The sequence below is a fragment of the Tripterygium wilfordii genome, chromosome 17 (genome assembly GCF_013401445.1).
Source record: "Tripterygium wilfordii isolate XIE 37 chromosome 17, ASM1340144v1, whole genome shotgun sequence".
In the NCBI taxonomy this organism is placed as follows: Eukaryota; Viridiplantae; Streptophyta; class Magnoliopsida; order Celastrales; family Celastraceae; genus Tripterygium; species Tripterygium wilfordii.
The window spans coordinates 5695847-5715637 of NC_052248.1; the positions used below are offsets into that span (position 1 = coordinate 5695847).

General features: G+C 36.1%; 2 protein-coding genes across 2 annotated transcripts; both read right to left on the bottom strand.

Moving 5' to 3' along the window:
• Positions 1-10584: 10584 nt before the first annotated feature.
• Positions 10585-13175, bottom strand: LOC119981644. Its single transcript, XM_038824718.1, has 6 exons — positions 12791-13175; positions 12467-12679; positions 12227-12319; positions 12031-12147; positions 11506-11914; positions 10585-10814 (listed from the first exon to the last, which is right to left on the bottom strand). Exons 1-6 carry the CDS (start codon positions 12854-12856, stop codon positions 10810-10812), a joined length of 903 nt encoding a protein of 300 aa, XP_038680646.1. The 5' UTR covers positions 12857-13175; the 3' UTR covers positions 10585-10809.
• A 610-nt stretch (positions 13176-13785) lies between these two features.
• Positions 13786-18283, bottom strand: LOC119981643. Its single transcript, XM_038824717.1, has 5 exons — positions 18094-18283; positions 15278-17521; positions 14893-15195; positions 14726-14813; positions 13786-14635 (listed from the first exon to the last, which is right to left on the bottom strand). Exons 2-5 carry the CDS (start codon positions 17512-17514, stop codon positions 13856-13858), a joined length of 3408 nt encoding a protein of 1135 aa, XP_038680645.1. The 5' UTR covers positions 17515-17521; positions 18094-18283; the 3' UTR covers positions 13786-13855.
• Positions 18284-19791: the final 1508 nt, after the last annotated feature.

A 19791-nucleotide genomic window follows, 5' to 3' on the forward strand; every position in this document is an offset into this window, starting at 1 on the left:
ACTGTAATAACAATTTGGGATGAAAAAAAATTTTATTTTATTTTGAAAAAATTATAGATGTGTAGTTTATGATCTAACGAATCCAACGATATATTTTTTGTTCAAAACAAAAATCATATGCTATATGAAAAATGCTTAACAATTTTAGACCGTCGGATATAAACACAAAACATTCGGTGTCTGGATCAAGATGAATTTGATTTTTGTTTCGAACAAAAAATATATCGTTGGATTCGTTAGATCATAAACTACACATCTATAATTTTTTCAAAATAAAATAAAAAGTTTTTGCTACCCAAATTACCTACAGCGGGATCTGCTGTAGTTTTTACTACAGCAGACCCCCCTGCCACCCGAGGGAAACTAGGGAATCGTGAAGAGCTTATGACTTATGATGTTTTTGGAAGTGTTATTCCTGGGATCTTTCTACATTCGTCATATTTATAGGGAAAAGATGATAGGTCATAAATGTAGCCGTCTTTTTCGCTATTATCGAAGTGATGTCGTTAATCGAACAATTATGGTTAGTTCATAAGTAGTTTTTGAGAAGTTTCAACTTCTCGAATTTTGAAAATTACACTTTAGTCCTCGGGGGTTTTTAATGGGTTTATTGCAAGTATTCATTACTTTGATTCACGAGAACGCGATTCAAATTGTGCACGGTACGTTTTCTGCTACCTTTTGCTTCTTTTCGATTTTGTTGCAATGGCTTGGATGGGATCTAAGGAGTTCCTAGACAGATTTGAAAGGGAACTTGAAAGGGATGAATCTAGTTATACTTCTCTAATCTCTTCGAAGGAAAGTTGTATTATTCAAGATTCCCAAGATGAGTTTCCTAAGGATAGTGGGTTGCCCGAGCGGGATTTAGCCGAAGGAATTGCTAACCCTAGAGATAAAAGTTCAACACCCAAAGCTTCATCACCTCCTATGCCAAATACTCGTTTTAGGGGCAGAATAGTTGAGAGAAAATTCATCGAAGATGAGGTAATTGTAGATCGAGATCCTGTCTCTAAATTGACGGAATCTGATTTAGATAAAATAAGAAAAGATTTTGAGATCCCTCATGAGATTGAAATGAGGCTTCCAAACCCTAATGAATCACTTAAGTGTGGGTTAAAATTTCCCCTTTCCCCTTTAATTCACTACTAAAATAAATATTTTTTGCCTCTATAGAATACCGAGGCAAAATACAAATTTGCCGTGGCTAATACTTTTTGCTTCGGTACTGCCACGGCAATGAAGGAGTGGCATTTGGCTATGTAGCAAATCATTTTCGCCACGACAAGAATGCCGTGGCAGAGACTTTTGCGACGGAAAGAGGTGAGGCAAAAAGGATAGTGGCTAAAATTTATACGTTTTGCTTCACTAATTTGTCCGAAGCAAATAGAATTCGAAAAAATAACAAGCTGCGTTTGCTTCACCTTATTGTCGTGACAAAAAATATTCACATTTTTGGACATTAATATAATTAATCAATGTCACCTGTATTTATTTTTCAATAAAATTTTCAATCACAAAAGTCTCAATGACAAAACATCCATCTACACTCAAAAAGAATGAAACTAACAATTTCCATTAAGTAGCATCTATCCAAAAAATGTTTAAACAACAAAATATATAATCCTCAATCAAGATATAACTAGTGCTGCAAGTTTACTCCCACGATCTTGGAGTACCATCATCTCCTACAGACTCTCTTAATATGTCTTGTACACTAGATGCATCCTGAACCTACAATATATGACATATAACCCATGAGGGAGATCAAGTGCCATCCTTTCATGAGGTTTCAGTAAAGCAGTGTAGACCTGGATGGAAATTAGCCGATGACCAAGACGGAGGTTGTACATTCACTGCAGTATAAAAAGTGGGCAGTGTCATTACTCAACCTGCACAAAAAATCCAGCATTTGCAACGTCATTCTTGTTTGTCCCCAATCCCAAGCATAAACTCATCAAGAACATTCTAGGACTCAAAGAAAGTACTTGTATTGAACAAATATATAGAAGGGCATGCCGATTAGAATATAAACATGATAATGTTTGATGAGATAAATCATTGAACCAAATAAAAACTCATTACAAAAACACCCTGCATTAGAAAACTCACGGGGCAATTGAAAAAATAAATTGGAACACCTCTTGTAAAGAAGAAAACCTCAGAAGGATGAACAAATCCAACACATGAGTTGCATAAAAATAATTAAGAGATGTCCAAGCAAGAGTTATATCACTGCTGATTTTATTTATTACCTGGCAGCAGACATGAACACAGAGGAACAACAGGCTGAGATGTCAAAGCTGATTTTAAAATATTGCCTAGCAACACATGTGAACACGAAAAGACAATAGGCGGTTCAGCTAAATCCAAAAGTTAGAGCAGATTTTATGGACATTGCATAACCAAATCGAAATAAAATACAATAATAACCGTTGTAAATAAAATACAGCAATACCATGGAGCTTCTACATGGTTTTTCGGTTGTAGCAATGTCCAATTGCATGGTCAGAATCAAAATGACGCAAATCCGTGATACAGAGGAAAATCAGAATTAAAATTACTTATAGCCTGGTCTGCTGATAATCTCCTAGAAACATCCCTACAAACCATCTTCCTCATCTGGTATAGCTGATAAGCAATTTCTTAATGTTTATATACAACAATGGTAAGTGATTCTGCAAACAAGTGATAGATCAGTCCATTGAAGCTTCTTCTCCTTCACTGAACATCCATGGATGTCCTACATATACAAATACAATAAAACTTAATACGCTTTTGATTTTGAAGGGACCCAAAATAACACAAATCAGTAAAAACAGAAAAAGTTAAAATTAAAACTTACTGAGAGCCTAGTCTGCTGATAATCTCTTAGAAACATCCCTAATAATCAGAGAAAATTAAAAATTAAAACTTATTGAGAGCCTAGTCTACTGATAATCTCTTAGAAACATCCTTACTAATCATCGTCCTCATTAGATCCTTTGCAGACACGGGCTGGAAAACCCTTGGAGGAAATTGCAGGTTTTCCCTTCACCGTCCTCTACTCCACCAACGAACCCGCAGTTCTGAAGCCGTTATGGCTTTAATGGACCTCACGAATCAAAGATGGGTAAAAAAGAAAACTAAATCGTTCCGTCTTTTGCCAGAGCTCAATAAATAGGTTTTTAACCTAATCGCGGTCATGATGGGACGAAAGGATGAAGGAGAAGATAAACTTGTATTGAATTCATCCGTAGATGCATGCACCCAAACGAAGAGGTGTTTCAATGATGGAGAAAAAGATTTTCGATTTAGGGTCTGTGTGTAGAGAGAAAAGCGATTAGGGTGAGAGTGAAATTAAAAAAATGGAGCCAAAATTTCACTTAGCGGGATATTGTTGTCACAAAAAAATTCTTTTTTGTCACGAGGGAGTTATTTGCCGTGGTAAAATGAGATGTATTAGCTTCAGCTTTCAGTTTAGTGACAAATATAGTGAGGCAATTAATAACTAATGTCACGGGATCATTACTGAAGCAAATGAATGATTATTTGCTTCGAAATCTGATTCAGCGGCAAAGATGATGAAGCAACTGGCCATTATTCTTGTAGTGATATAGATCTGTTTTAAGGTTTTTTGGAGTTTATAGATCTGTCAACTGATGCCCAATACTTGGTGTATTTTATTATCTTTAGAGGCTCTAAGTATAAAAAAAATGTTACGTTTGGACTATCTCAATTTCTTGTTGCGTATTCTTGGCAAGAGAATAAGAGAGATATGGGGAGATATATGATATCAATAAGGGATAGAGAGGCTTTGATTATCGGGACAACAACTAGTGACCACAATTGGCAACAGAAGTTTTTCTTAGTAAGGAGGGAGACTCTTTTGGAAGATGATGATTCTATTTCTAATTCCTGGCAAATTCAAGGTATTAATAATTAATTTTTGTCTTTCTTTGTTAAATTTTTGATATAATTAATTATCTTTTTATTGCAGGAAAGTCTCCTAAGATTCTCATAACCACAGAAGCACAAAAGAACTGTCAATCTTTCCTTAAGAAAGTGCCACGGGTTGAAAGAGATTGGAAAATTGTGTGTTCGAAATATCTTCTGGGAAGTAAGTTTTGACAATATTTTTGCCTCTGGCTATTAAAATTTTCTTTCATTTTAATAATTTTTTGATGTTTGGTAGGATCTCATATGGCTCCTAAAGCGATTCTTCCTTTAACTTTAAAGGAACTTCTTGAGCAGAGAAAAGTAGAAAAAATCTGAAAGAAAGAAGGTAAAAAAAAAGACATGAACCAGGTTCTGGAATTCAAAGCAAACTTGGAAAGATACCCGAAGCTTTTGAAGTTTTAGGTAGGTGGCTCTGAGGGTGACACAACTGATGGTCACAAAAAGGCTAAGCTTTCAATTCCATCTTCAGAAGATGAAGACACAAGAATTAACGAAGAATCCGAAAGGGTGATCCATATCGAAAATGATGGAAGAGAGAACGAACCTAGAGATAATGATGTAAGGAAGGAAGGAAACCCTATTTCCTCTGTTTCGCCTCTTAGATCTCTTTTATTAGAAAAACTAATTTGGTTAGGAGCCGGACCATCGTCTGAACTTTCGATGAGAAATTTTGAAATCACGGTCCCTGATATTCCTATTTTCACGAAGCCTGGAGAGTTGTATCCTGATTTAGAGAAACTGGTATATCCCTTAGGACTTGGTACTCCTCCAAAGATGGATATTGAAGAAGCTTCTCTCTATAGCATCTCTCATTCCTTCTAGGTACATAGTAAATTTAACTTACTTCTCTTTTATCATCAATAGCTTAAAACTAAATTTTGTCTTCTATTTCCAGTCTTTTTCAGTTCAGCTGCTTCTACGAAAGGCAACGTTTAAAAGAAGCAAATGAAGGCCTTCATTCATCAAATAATCTTCTCAAAGCCGATGATGAGAAAACTTCTGATGCTGAAGAGAAAGAAAAGAAGGCCAAGATGGAAGCCGAAACTCAATTGAAAAAAATGAAGAATGATGCTAACGAAGCTCTAAAGAATGCAGAGGATAAATTCAATGAACTAGAGACGAAGCATATTGCTTTGAAGATGGATTTTGTGAATCAGAACAAGCAATTATCGAACATGGAGAAACAAAAGCAAATCACTAAAGAAGAGTCCTCAATTTTCAAGATGAAGTTTCAAGAAAATGAAATCAAACTAAAGGATCGCGAAACTGAGTTAAGTGCTTCTAATCAAAAAGTGAGTCGGTTATCAGATGCATTAGCTGAAGCTAAGGATGATGCTGAATTTTACAAGGGTGAAGGTGCCTTCGCTGCAAGTAGGGAGAGAGAATTTTGTTGGGCCATCGAACGGCATCCCCAATTTTCTTTAGAATTGGATAGATTTCATTAGGAGGTATTACCAAATTATATTCTGGTGACCGCGGCTTCTTTGATAGTAGATCCATAGGTTTTGGATCCTTCCGGTTATATCATCATGGATCTGAACGTGTATTTCGTGTAGAATCTGAAGTTGGTGGTTTTGATTTAGTCTTCTTCGATTGTTCTGAAAGCCGCTCTGGGAGCCTCCCTTCGTCTTCTTCCCATTTGATTTGAACGCTAGCTCTTGCTTGAACCTCCTGAAAAGTCTTACATGGATAATGGGTGAGTTTTTCATATAATTTACTTCCAGGAAGAAGAGCCATGCAAAATGCATTGACAATAATCTCGTCTAAACAACCTGGAATTTCGAGCTTTTCTTTATTGAACTTTGCCAAGAATGCTCGTGGAGATTCTCCCGGCTTTTGTCGTAATCGATATAGATCATCCGAAGTTGGAATTATTTTCCTACTTCTTGCAAATTGTTCTACAAAGGCATCGGCTAACTGTGTAAATGAAGCAATTTGCCCTTCGGGAAGCCCAAGGTACCATTTTAATGGTGGCACAACCAATGTTGAATTAAATCCACGACACATGCACGCTTCATGTTTATTGAAAGGATATGAAACTAAAGTTAATCGTTAACTGTATTGATCCACATGATCTTCTGGATCCGAAGTGCCATCATAAGGTTTAAGGTGTGGAATAATGAACTTTTTTGGCAACTCCTCCATCGCAATAGCATGTACAAAAGGAGACGATTCCTAACTCTTAATGTTGGATGTTCAATATTATTATCTATGTTTTCTTTTATTTCTGTCCCTAATTGATTTCTATCCTTAATTCTAAGTAGAATTTTACATTACTTGCATGTCATATAAAACCATTTACATCATATAAAAAACTAATTATCAAGAAAATATCAAGAAACATCAAAAAACAAATAAAGATATAAATTGGTAAAAACACAAAAAGTCTTAGAATATAAAATATACGAGACCTTTTAGTGGAGTGTATACGATGCTTTGATTGCTCGGTCTTTTTTGTCCTGGAAAATCATATGTGATGCTTCGATCTGTATCAATCAAACTCTACAAAACCAAAAATAAAAGGATGGTGAGGTGAAAGGTGGTCCGTCAGGCACTTATATATGCTAAGGCATATATGTGTATATACTTCAACCATTATGGTAAATATATACACTTCAGTGATTCATCATTCAGGCCATACATATATATATATATATATATATATTATATGTATTTTTTTGTTTTGTTTTGTTAGGAAAGGTATAAGCTGAGATGTTTCACATTCCAACTGTTGTTGAGTATCTTCCCTTCTTTATTTTGAAGCTTGTAAGCACCATGACCAATGACATCTATAATTTTATACGGTCCTTCCCACGTGGCCCCCAGTTTTCCAGCATTCAACTGCTGTGTATTCTGGAAAACTTTTCGTAAAACCCAATCTCCCATATTGAAAGTTCGTTGATTCACCGTTTGGTTGTAATATTTGGCAATCCGATGTTTGTAAGCTGCAGTCTTGATTGAAGAAATATTACGTCGTTCTTCTAGTAAATCCAATTCTTAAGCTAAGACGATATTATTGTGTTCGTCCTTCGTCCATTCAAAACGTGTAGTTGGTAAGCCGACTTAACTGGCAGAACTGCTTCTGTTCCATAAGTTAAAGAAAAAGGAGTTTCGCCTGTAGAAGTTTGAACTGTTGTTTTGTATGACCATAGGATGCCAGGAAGTTCATCTGCCCAATCCCCCTTTCTTTCTTCCAACCTTTTCTTTAAAGTAGAAACTATGGTCTTGTTAGTTGCTTTGGCTTGGCCATTTGTTTGTGGATGTTTTGGTGACGCGAAGCAAAGCTTTATTTTCCATGTATTACACAAATATTGGAGTTTATGGTTGATTAATTGAGACTCATTGTCACATACGATTTCATAAGTAACACCGAATTGACAGATGATATTTCGCCAAATAAAACTCTTAACTTCAGTATCTCGTACTTGTTTGTATGCTTCAGCTTCAACCCACTTTCTAAAATAATCGGTCAAAATCAATAAAAAGACCTTTTGACCTGATGCTGGTGGGAGCTTACTGACTATGTCCATTCCCCACTTCATAAAAGGCCAAGAAGAAGAAATAGGATTCAACTCCGTTGGGGGTTGGTATGGAATTTGTGAGAATCTTTGACATTTATCACACTTGGCTACGTAATTGGATGAATCTCCTCGAAGTGTTGGCCAATAGTAACCTGTAAGCATGATTTTGCTTGCCAAGCTTCGTCCACCGGAATGATTACCACAAACTCCTTCGTGTAACTCGGCCAAGACATATTGTGCTTCATCTTTCGACAAACATCGTAGTAAAATTCCAGAATACGATCTTTCATATAGATTTCCATTAAGCATTATGTAACGAGATGTTTTTCGTTGTAAAGCTCTGGTTACGCTTTTATCTGAAGGTAATTTTGCCTCATGCAGATATTGAATGAACGGAACCCTCCAATCATCATCGTCCATTGTTATAACGAACGAATGCTCTACAAGTATGTCCTCGTTGATAGTTGGGAATCGAATCACTTGATGGTACGTGGATGGTACTGCTCGCATTGCATGAATCCAAGGTTGTCCTAGAATAGCATTGTATGGGGATTGACAATCTAAAATGTTGAATCGTACCTGGAGATTTACTCCCTTTGCATATACTTGTGATGGAATTGAACCAATCGTATACTGTTGCTCTCTACTAAAGCCGATGAGAGGAATAGGGCCTTTGATTATATCAGCTTCCGTTAAACCCATAGCTTGGAGGGTGGACATGAATAACAAATTTGTCGAACTACCATCATCAATCATGATCCTTTTGACTTCACAATTGGCAATTTGCAAAGTGATTACAAGCGCATCATCATGCGAGTTAAATAGCGTAGTCATTTCATCATCTGTAAAGCTGATGACTTGTCTTGTAAATTGAACCATCGACTTTTCTATCCAAACACCAGAATTGACAGTTTGTTTTGCATAATTCTTTGATGATGAATGTGTGATGCCACTGATTTCAAACCCCTCAATTATTACATGGATTGTCTTTTCTAGAAGAGGCGGTCCATGCTCTACTTCTCGCTTTTTTGCTTGAACCATTGTCGCTTTCCCCTTTTCAATAAGTCTCGAAGATAACCTTTCTTTAATAACTGACTTATTTCTTTTTTAAGTGTAAAATAATCTTCAGTTATATGCCCATAATCATTATGGAATTCACACCACTTGGTAACGTCCCTTTGATCAATCGACTTATGAATTTTGTTAGGCCATTGAACGGCGTCCCCAATTTTTTTTAGAATTGGACAGATTTCTCCAGGAGGTATTACCAAATTATATTCTGGTGACAGCGGCTTCTTTGATAGTAGATCCATAGGTTTGGGATCGTTCCGGTTATATCGTGATGGATCTGAACGTGTTTTTCGTGTAGAATCTGAAGTTGGTGGTTTTGATTCAGTCTTCTTTGATTATTCTAAAAGTCTCTCTGGGAGCCTCCTTTCACCTTCTTCCCATTTGATTTGAACGCTTGCTCTTGCTTGAACTTCCTGAAAAGTCTTACATGGATAACGGGTGAGTTTTCCATATAATTTACTTCTAGGAAGAAGGGTCATGCGAAATGCATTGACAAAAATCTCGTCTAAACAGCCTGGAATTTCGGGCTTTTCTTTATTGAACCTTGCCAAGAATGCTCATAGAGATTCTCCCGGCTTTTGTCGTAATCGATATAGATCATCCGAAGTTGGAATTATTTTCCTGCTGCTTGCAAATTGTTCTACAAAGGCATCGGCTAACTGTGTAAATGAAGCAATTTGCCCTTCGGGAAGCCCAAGGTACCATTTTAATGGTGGCCCAACCAATGTTGAACTAAATCCACGGCACATGCACGCTTCATGTTTATTGAAAGGATATGAAACCAAAGTTAATCGTTGACTGTATTGATCACATGATCTTCTGGATCCAAAGTGCCATCATAGGGTTTAAGGTGTGGAATAATGAATTTTTTTGGCAACTCCTCCATCGCAATAGCATGTACAAAAGGAGATTTAAGAAAAGTGTGATTCTTCTTCAAGGGAGGTGTCATGCCCGGGATTCTAAAAAATGCAGATTCCTTGTCTTCCAATCTTTTATCTACACTTTGTTGAATTGTTACCCCTGGTAATGTAGTAGCTACATTTGATCGTCCGTCAATTGTAGGAAAAGTTGATGGAGTCAACACAGGAAATAATGGTGCCAATGATTTCACCGTTTGGCCTTAGCAATTGTATTGAAGACGATGGCAACGAATATGATGTCAATGAGGCCCCCGTCTGAGGCACGAATCATGGCAAAGGAGAACTTGCACTGGGCAATCGTGTTGTTCGCCCTTCAACCTGAATAGTTGCACTTGGTATAAGACCAGTAGCATAAGAATTTGATAATTGGTCCACACGTTCTAGCAACAACTGATTTTTTGCACGAACATTTGAGTTTTCTTGTTCAAGTTGCTGGATTTTGGTTGCTTGAGCATCTTTGAAAGCGTTGAATTCTTTCTCATTTTCCTCGAAACGTTGGATCAAAGCTTTCATTTTCTCGCTCATAGCGTCATTCACTACAAGAAATTCGGGTTTCTGTGACAAATAAAATTGTCACTGAACACAGAAAACTCGTCACATAAACGTTTCAGTGACGAGCCTGGTGACGACGTACCTCCGTTGCATATACCTCCGTCGCTGAAAGACAAGTGACGACTTAAAATAATGTGTCACAAAATATTTTCAATTGTGACAAGAAGAACTTGTCACTGAATCCCTACTTGTAGTGACAACCTAAGTCGTCATTAAAAGTTTTATGTGTGACGTGTTTATTTGTAACAAATAATTTATAATTGTAACTACAACAGAAATATATTTATTAGTTATGTAGGTAAAAAATTTTCTCGGACGGTGTATGTCATCACATAATAGGTTTAGTGATGACTAATTAGTTGTCACGATTTATATATTTGTTCCGTGACTAGCTAAGGTTGTCACTATAATTGAAAATAGATTCGATACACAATTATATTTTGTGGCAAAAGTTACGTAACAAAAGATTTTGTGCACTTTTCCCCGAATGGTTTTAGTGACAAGTAATATGGTCACTATTCATTTGTACATGGACATCCGAATCAATATTTCCTAAAATTGCTCAGTAGTATATAAATTAATAATGATCAATCAATGGTAAATAAACATAAAATATATTTAACATCCAAATGTATATCCATAAAACATAAACATTTGTAACTACAATCATAGTTAACCTAATAGCTAGTTAGAAAATAAGTAGTACTATTAAGAAGCTAAAACATATATAGAACAAAAAACAACTTCTCATAAGCTCCAAATGTATAGCTGAATCTGGTTTGATTGGAACTCATTAGCTATCTCAATCTTTAACCTGCATAAATTAATACAAGACAGCTATTAGAGGAGTGAACTCATCCCAAATGCGCATTACCAGAAACCAAGAAGCACTCAAAATACAACATTAATTAAGGTTTCAGGTCCCTAGCTTGATTATGCCATAATGCGTAGTACCAAAAACCAAAGAGCACCCAAAATACAACATTAATTAAGGTCCCAGGTCCCTAGCTTGATTATGCCAAAATACATTTCCCTGTGCGTAGCCAAACAAAACATTTATGACTATGGTAGCACATGTGATCAATACCAATGAGCACCAGATTGGAGCAAGACGCACAACTGAAATAGACCGCAAATAGAACACAAAAACATTCTATAATACATGAAGGAAGCAATCGTTCAAAGTGAAATCCAACAACTAAAAAAAAAGATATAAGCCTCCAAGAGTAGTCAGATCAAAGCAAGCAAGAGATGCAAATGATTGAATTAATGAAAACAGAATGAGACACAGTAACCCTCTAGAAAAGTATCCACAAACATGATACTCAACATATCCAAACTTCAATTCAGAAAAACATGATCCTCAACAAAACTCAATGTCTAGATAAAAAAAACTTCAATCATTCAAATAAAGATATATTTTTATGGTAAGATTCCCTACCATTTTCTTCCAACATTAACCTAAAATCAATCGAAACATAAATGATGTGATTACAAATACTTACGAGGGTTTGCAGGTCTTGTCGGCATTGAAGTATCTGATTGTGATGAAGAGCCAAAAAAGGCAGCCATTCGTGCTTGGAACATAGCATTAAATTGGCTTTGAATTTGCTCCGTAAGATCATTCTTCAGCTCCATTTCCACAGTTTTCCTGATTTCAGCTTTGAGTTCGTTACTGACATCAGCCCGTAAACTTTCAATCATGGATTCCCTAGCCGAGTCAACAGCCCGTTGCACTTCTTCTTGCATATTTTCGAGATATCTTGTTCTTTTTGTTGGTGGTCTTGTTCCAGCACCTTTACCTCGAAAATAACCAGATTTTTGACCAAGAACTTGCAGCAACATCTCATCATTTGTAAGTTGAGATTCAGGAGGTGTTTCTTCTTGTTGAACGACAAGATCATGAAGTTTTTCCTACACATGAGTCACATATTTCATAGTCATTTATAACCATTTGTAAAACTGAGTGTATATATAAATAAATTCACATGTCATATATATGCAATATAAAAATATATCAATGCACGTACATGGACTTCTTTGGAGATTGGATCAGACCACTGTAATTCCCCTTCTTTACTTTTCTTCATATGTTGTCTAAGCCAAATCGCATCTGGTGGTGGCCTTTTTCCAGAGATCGGATCTCTCTGCCACAACCCAAGTCATTTACAATGTTTACTAGCTAAAATGACTAAAGAAATTAACAGACAAAAAAATCACAGTTACCATTGACTCCTCAACTTCGGCGAATGATCTTGTACCACAAGTATGTTTAGTCACAAGCTTAGCTCTATTTGCTGTATTTCTTTGGCTAATTTTCTGCAAACAATGATACATATGTGAGGCATCTATGTGTATTTTTATTGCGTGAAGCATGTTCTGATTTTACGGAGCAAATCTAGCATAGCTAGCGAAAGTAACACCACACAAATGAATAAACAAAAGCTATTAAAAAGTAGGTATTACCTGAAACTTCTCTGATCTGAAGTACTCGTACAAAAGCTTCCAATCTTCGCTCTTTACATCACTAGGAACATTTTCCAGCCTTTCTTCATCTGTCTGAAACCTTTTATAAGTATCATGTAATCTGTGCTTCCAAATTCTATACAAGCGTCGCATGGTATCTATAACAAATGCTTGAAATTTGTATTGCTTGCCTTCAGCCACTATAAACTTCTCCTAATAACAAACATAAAGAAACAGGAAATAAAATCACTGAGGGATGTGTATATCTATAGCATTAAGTAAATATATTTATATAATGAACTTAAAGATGATACAAATTATTACCTTCACTTGGGTCCACATTAGTTCCCCTATGGTCCCTACAATGTCCTCCCACTTGGCATCCATCATTTTCCCTCTTTCTCCACAAACAAAGGTGCCATGCTTCTAACAATATAACCACAAAAATTGACAACATCTCTTGAATTTTTCCCAACAGCTCTTTGAATGTCATCAGGCATTACAATTTCTAATTTTCCACCTTTGGTTTTCAAATCTAAATTCAAACATTTATATTTGCCTCGTACAACCTTTTTAATGGCATCATTAGAGGCGGAAGCTGTATAGATCATTAATGCATTATAGTAATTAGCATATTGAGACATACATATAAGGAGTTCAAAAAATAATGACTTTGAATAAGCACATAAACAGATCAAAAATTTATGATAATTACCAGCACTACTAGGAGTCAATGGCTCAGGTTGTGTTTGGGGACATTGTGTCTCATCTTGCACTTGAATTGAAGCTCTTTGATTCGTCTCATCTTGCACTACTTGATCTCCAGCTCCTTCATTTTCAATTGTGGTTACATCTCTATTATTAATTCTCCTCGGAGACCATCTTACACGTTCACGTCGTGTAATTCTTTGACTTGTCTCATCTTGCACTACTTGATCTCCAGCTCCTTCATTTTCATTTTCATTTGTGGATACGTCTCTATTATTAACTCTCCTCGGAGACCATCTTACACGTTCACCTCGTGTAACTCGTACGACACTTGCTCCTCGAGTACGTACCATTTCGCATAGCAATACCGATATCAATTAGAGCCAAAAAGGGCGTATCATTCATCCCATCGCCAACCTGTAAATATCAAATATCTCAGGTGAATAAATCTCCCAAAAAACTATATCTTAAATGTGATGGCTAAAATATAATGTAATTACACAAACCAAAATTTATTCACTGATTTTCATGATATATATATGACTGGCAAAGTAAATCCAATAACAAACAAAGGGAAACATATTCAGGATTTACAATTTTTACAAAGTAGCTAGGAAAAAATTGAAATATTATAAAATATAAAGGATAATAGTATTCTACAAAAATCGGCTTAACAGAAAACTAATTATCAGAGTTGGACTCGTCATCAAATTCAATCTCAAAGTGATCATCATCTAGTTCATCGTCTAGTTCATCATCTATATTGTCATCAATAACGTCCTTTGATCCATCATTGGTAGAGACATTTAAGTCTATATTGACATTAAAAGTCTCAGGCTCAACATCATTCCTTGAAAGGATAGGCATCATGTCTTCATGTTCCATGGGATACATGTTTTGCTCAAAGTCTTGTTGTTGGTAAGCATCTTCTTCTTCTTCTTCTGATGAATTTTCAAAATCAGTTGAATTTCCTTCCTTTGCAGGTGGCATACTGTAAAGATCACGAGGAGTGGTTTTAACCACAACAAGCCATTCATTATCAACATTATCTTCTATGTAAAATACTTGCTCAGCTTGCAAGGCTAACACAAAAGGCTCACTACTGTTTAAAGACCCATTCACATTGACACTTGTGTAGCCATATTTATCGATCTTATAACCTCTTCCAAGTCGCCCCACATCCCACCAATGACACCTAAATAGAAACACTTTTCGTCCTCCTACATAAGATAGTTCAAAAACATCTTTTAAAACGCCATAATACTCTTTTTCTGGGGAAGAATCATCTCCTTTCACTAAAACTCCACTATTTTGACTTCTTCTCTCCGTGGCACGATCTTTGGTATGAAATCGAAAACCATTAATAATGAATGTGGAATATCGACGTGTCGTTCTTAACGGACCAGTAGCCAAACTAAGGAGCTCATCTGTTGCATGTCCATCTGCATGTAGCTTTGATACCTATTACCATTCAATGCAAGTGAATTAATAGAATTATAGAATTCAGCCAATGTTGTTAGCTACATCTAATGGATAGCAAAAGATACATACACGATGGTAAAACCAGGTGTGAAAGTCTTTGTAATGCCTTTCCAATGCATTTCTTCGGTTTAGCATTGAAATTTCAGTTTTATGCTCCCTGAAAATGATCAAATTATTTAGTTAACAATTTATTGGACTGTTAAGTAGTTTCTAAAGTAGATTGTTTAGGAACTTACTCGATAAAAGGCCACACTTCATCACAATTTTGGAGCACATACATACGAGCTTGATCATATTCTTCGAAACTTAACTCATACAATATGTAAGCTCCTTTCGGACGACCAAATTTTCCAAAAATTGACAAGCCATGATTCGAGATACCACCATCATCATTTCTTGGTGCCTTATTAAATTTTGTTTCCACACTATTAAGGTACCTTGCACAAAACGTTGAGCATTCGTCCAATATGTATCCTTCTGCGATTGATCCTTCTGGACGAGCTTTATTGCGAACATATTTCTTAAGTGTGCGTAGATACCTATCCAAAAATTAATACTATTTTAATTATGATTCAAAGGAAAAAAAAAACATAAGATTTCAAAAAACCATGTATCATTTACCTTTCAATTGGATACATCCATCTATAGTGCACAGGCCCAGCAATTTTAGCCTCTTTTGCCAAGTGAATTGGTAAGTGGATCATCACATCAAAAAAGGCTGGTGGAAATATTGTTTCTAACTTGCATAATGTCCTAGGAATCTGCTCTTCGAGTTGGTCTAAATCTTCAAGCCGTAATGACTTTGAACATAAGTTCTTGAAAAAGTTGCTTAACTCAGTCAATGGCTCACACACCTCTTTTGGAAGTAACCCCCTAATAGAAAGTGGAAGTATTTGTTGAAAAAATACATGATGGTCATGACACTTTAAACCATGAATCTTCTTCTCACCAACATTCACACATCTTGATATATTTGACGAAAAACCATCTGGAACTCTTAGATTTGCCAAAAAATTACAAAATTTGATCTTTGCTCTTGGAGGTAAGGCATAGCACGCTGCAGGCAATATTATCTTATTTCCTTCAACGCGAGGATGAAGAGTTTCTCTGATGCCCATGTCTACTAAATCATAACGGCTCTTAATTGTATCTTTTGTCTTTCCTGCCATGTTCATCAAAGTTCCAAGCACATTATCCGAAACGTTACGCTCAATATGCATAACGTCAAGATTATGACGTAATTGAAGGGTTTTCCAATAAGGAAGTTGAAAGAAAATGCTCTTCTTTTTCCAATTGTATACATTATCATAGTCAGTGCGCTTTCTTTTTCGGCCTTTACCAAATATAACACCTTTAAAGAAACGTAATTGGTCTAATACTCCATCTCCTGTCAACATTTGAGGTGCAAGCTGATCCTCAATTTCTCCATTGAATGATCCCTTATTACGTCTCCAAGGATGATCAATTGGCAAGAAACGACGATGGCCCATATAACACAGCTTGCTTCTGATTGAAAGATAGCTTGTGTCTTTATGGCATGGACAAGCTAGTTTTCCTTTAGTCACCCGTCCAGATAAGTTACCATATGCCGGAAAATCATTAATGGTCCATATTACAGCAGCACGTAACTGAAAATTTTGTTGTGCATAAGCATCATATGTATGAACCCCAACCTCCCAAAGCTCCAATAACTCTTTGATCAAAGGCTGTAAGTAGACATCGATGTCATTTTCAGGACATTTACGTCCCGGAATGAGAAGTGTCATCATGAAGTAAGGTTGCTTCATGCATAACCAAGGAGGTAAGTTATATGGAACTAGCACGACTGGCCAAATACTGTATGAAGTGCTCATGTTCCCATAAGGATTGAACCCATCACTTGCTAAACCAAGTCGTACGTTCCTTGGATCCTTAGAAAAAGACTTGTGTTGCTCATCAAACGATTTCCAAGCACTAGAATCTGCTGGATGTCTTAATATCCCATCATAAACACGCCCATGCTCATGCCATCTCATGTCCTTTGCAGTTTTTTTTGACATATATAACTTCTGCAATCTATCTTTAAGTGGAAAATAACGTAAAATCTTATGAGGAATTTTACGTTTACGATTCACTACCTTCCATCTAGATAAACCGCAAACTGGACAACACTGTGCATCTTTATGTTCTTCCCAAAACAGTACACAGTCATTCTTGCAAGCATCAATTTTTTCATAGTGAAGACATAAATCTTGAATGATGGCCCGTGCCTCATAATATGAATTTGGAACCAAAGAATTACTAGGTATAATCTCCTTGCAAAAGTCTAACACAGCATTTGCTGCATTGACTGTCAAATTGTGAAGAGTCTTCAAGTTTAGGAATTTCACAATAAAAGATAATTTTGAGACTTTAGAGCTCGGGTAAAGTTCCATAGTAGCATCTTTTAGTAGCTTGTAAAACTTGCTAGCCTCATCATTCGGGGTTTCAACAAACATTTCTTCATGAGTTTGAGAAGTATTCACATTCTCAAATGCATATGCATCATGAACTAGCCCAATCAAATCATCAACATCATCCATTTGGACTTCCTCATTCAAATTCTCATCACAATTAACGTTGGAAGCTTCTGTTGAGGCATGTAACTTTTCTCCATGAAGAATCCATGTCGTATAACTTTTATTGAATCCATTTCTCAATAAGTGCAACCTTACTTCAGCTGTAGATTTGAATGCAGTGTTCCTACATTTATTACAAGGACACCTAATTCTTTCACTATCTCCCCCCTGACTAGATACAAAACCAATAAATGCATCAATCCCTTCTCTATACTCAATACTGACTCTATTATCACTTTTTATCCATTCCTTGTTCAACATTGTTCCTCTGTAGTTTCACAACATCAAAAACAAAACATTTATAATTAAATTAGAGACTTGAGGGAAGTTATATAAACTTATAATATATAATTTTAACAACACTTGACCCAAAAAATACCAGCAATCATGCAGCAAAGTGACACTATCCAACAAAATTGAAGTCCAAAAACTACATGAGAGAAACAGAGCAAGAAACAAACAAGAAAACCAAGGTTATGACAAAAGCTTAGAGCCACTAAAACACTAACAGCAACACACCACTTTTATACCGAAGAACCCAACTCACCACAAACACAACACCACCACACCCCCCAACACACCATCGACTCACCACACTCCCCACATGGCTATTGAAACACCAAAAACACACCCTCCAAAATAACAAACCTGCAACACCCAGCAAAGAAAAGAATACTGAAGAAAAACCAGCAACCTAATCAGTATGCATTAAACAACCTAATCGGTATGCATTTAACAACCTAATTGGTCAATTAAATTGAAAACAAAGACAAAAACATGGAGCACCAAGCTAAGAGAGAGGACATGGAAGGAGAAACAAAACGTACAGTGCTAACATACCCAAATTTCAATTGCAATCTAGGAGAACGGTTTCCACTATTGAGGCTTGAGTGATTTTGACTAAAGAGAAGCGCGATTTCGTTTCTTCAATGGCAGCCGATGATATCGTTCTTCAATGGCAGCCGATGATATCTTCCTTCAATGGCAAGCACGCAAGGGAAGACTTTGACGTTGGCTCCCTCACTATTGACGAAGGAAATGTGTTTTTGGGGAGCCCATCTCTCAATTAACTAGGTTCAACTCTTTTTTTTTATTATTTTAATATACTTTTAGTCGTAATTAAATATTTTTTATAAGAAATCCCATTTTAACCTTGTCACTAATACTTTAACGTGATGATAAAAATTTCATGGTAACTAAAGGGGAATAAATTGGCGCTTGTATTTCGCGCGCTATAAATTTTGCAGAATTTTTGCTAAGACCTTTAGTTATAATATTTTAAATTAGTCACAACAAATAGACATTAGTGACCAGTTTTCTTGTTGTCACATAGAATTTGTCTTTAACTTATGTCAAAAATTTATTTTTTATTTCAATTACAACATTTAGTGACGATTAATAAAAACGGGGTCACGGAATGGTTTTATCTAGTGACGTCACGATATTATCATCACTAAATAAAATTATGAGTGACAACAAAAATTTTTGGTCACAAAAACATCCCTTTTGATGACAATTGTTTTGCTTGTCACACATAGCTTGTCACGGAAACCCGAATTTCTTGTAGTGATTCTGCGAACTTTCTAAACTTGTCATTTTGACTTGATTATTTCGTTAATCCCCTATCTGGCGCGCCAAATTGTTGATGTAATAATTAAACAACCGAAATTTAAAGAAAGTAAGACAAAACAAAAAGATTAACGTGGTTCGGCGTTGTGCCTAGGTCCACGGTACAAAATGATCATAAGTTTTCATTATCTTGTTTTTGAGTACAAAAGTATGTTCAATCTCTCCATGCCCCTGTTCGTTGCTCATGATCTCTTTTTATACTTGTGTAGTTATTAGCGGTTTGCAGTAGTTGGAGAAGTTGGTAGCAGTTGGAGAAGTTTTCTATTAGTTTCAGACATAACTGCTAGCGTAGAACTGTCTCACCTTCTGCTTCGTCCTTCGCCGGTTTGATCGGCCTTTATGTATCGGCTTTCTTATGCCTTATTTGACCAGTTTCATCTTCTTAGCAGGTGGTGAATTAGAGTTATGAGAACTCATTATTGAAGAATAGTTTTGAGAATCGAAAATGCGTTTTTCTTCTTCCCCCTCCTTTCCTCTTCCTATCTTCATATACTTAAAGGTGTTGGGGATCTTTTTTGAAAAGTGTAGGAAGTTATTTTCTTGAAGGTCGTGGGAAGTTGGACGGTTGAGAATTTTAATCCTTATACCTATTCCTGAAGAACTGTAATTACTTCCCTATCTTTTTTAACTATTCAAAACAAAATTTAATCTAATGGTTTCAATATACCTATCAAATGGTTACAGCATGTTGAAAATCTAATACGTAATAAGGAAAATAAGATTACAATAAATAGTTAAGAGTAGGAATATGCTGCTGGTACTACAATGATTAAGGAAAAATAACTTTTGTTTCAACGAGACCTGGCTCGAATTACATCTTCTATTCCATTCATTGCAGTTCCAACGCAAGCCGCGAGGTCTAGAAAGGACTCTTGCAACTGGTAGGAATTTTGACTTCTGGCCCTAGCC

What these genes read in the sequence shown, in the direction of transcription:
- LOC119981644 (XM_038824718.1), bottom strand. Translation starts at nt 12,856, where the DNA reads ATGATGGATGCCAAGTGGGAGGACATTGTAGGGACCATAGGGGAACTA. An exon ending in TCAGATCAGAGAAGTTTCAG is followed by an intron (nt 12,320 to 12,466) that starts GTAATACCTACT and finishes CATTGTTTGCAG; the next exon opens with AAAATTAGCCAAAGAAATAC. An exon ending in CAATCTCCAAAGAAGTCCAT is followed by an intron (nt 11,915 to 12,030) that starts GTACGTGCATTG and finishes ACTCATGTGTAG; the next exon opens with GAAAAACTTCATGATCTTGT.
- LOC119981643 (XM_038824717.1), bottom strand. Translation starts at nt 17,514, where the DNA reads ATGTTGAACAAGGAATGGATAAAAAGTGATAATAGAGTCAGTATTGAG. An exon ending in TGGATGTATCCAATTGAAAG is followed by an intron (nt 15,196 to 15,277) that starts GTAAATGATACA and finishes ATTTTTGGATAG; the next exon opens with GTATCTACGCACACTTAAGA. An exon ending in ACACCTGGTTTTACCATCGT is followed by an intron (nt 14,636 to 14,725) that starts GTATGTATCTTT and finishes GAATGGTAATAG; the next exon opens with GTATCAAAGCTACATGCAGA.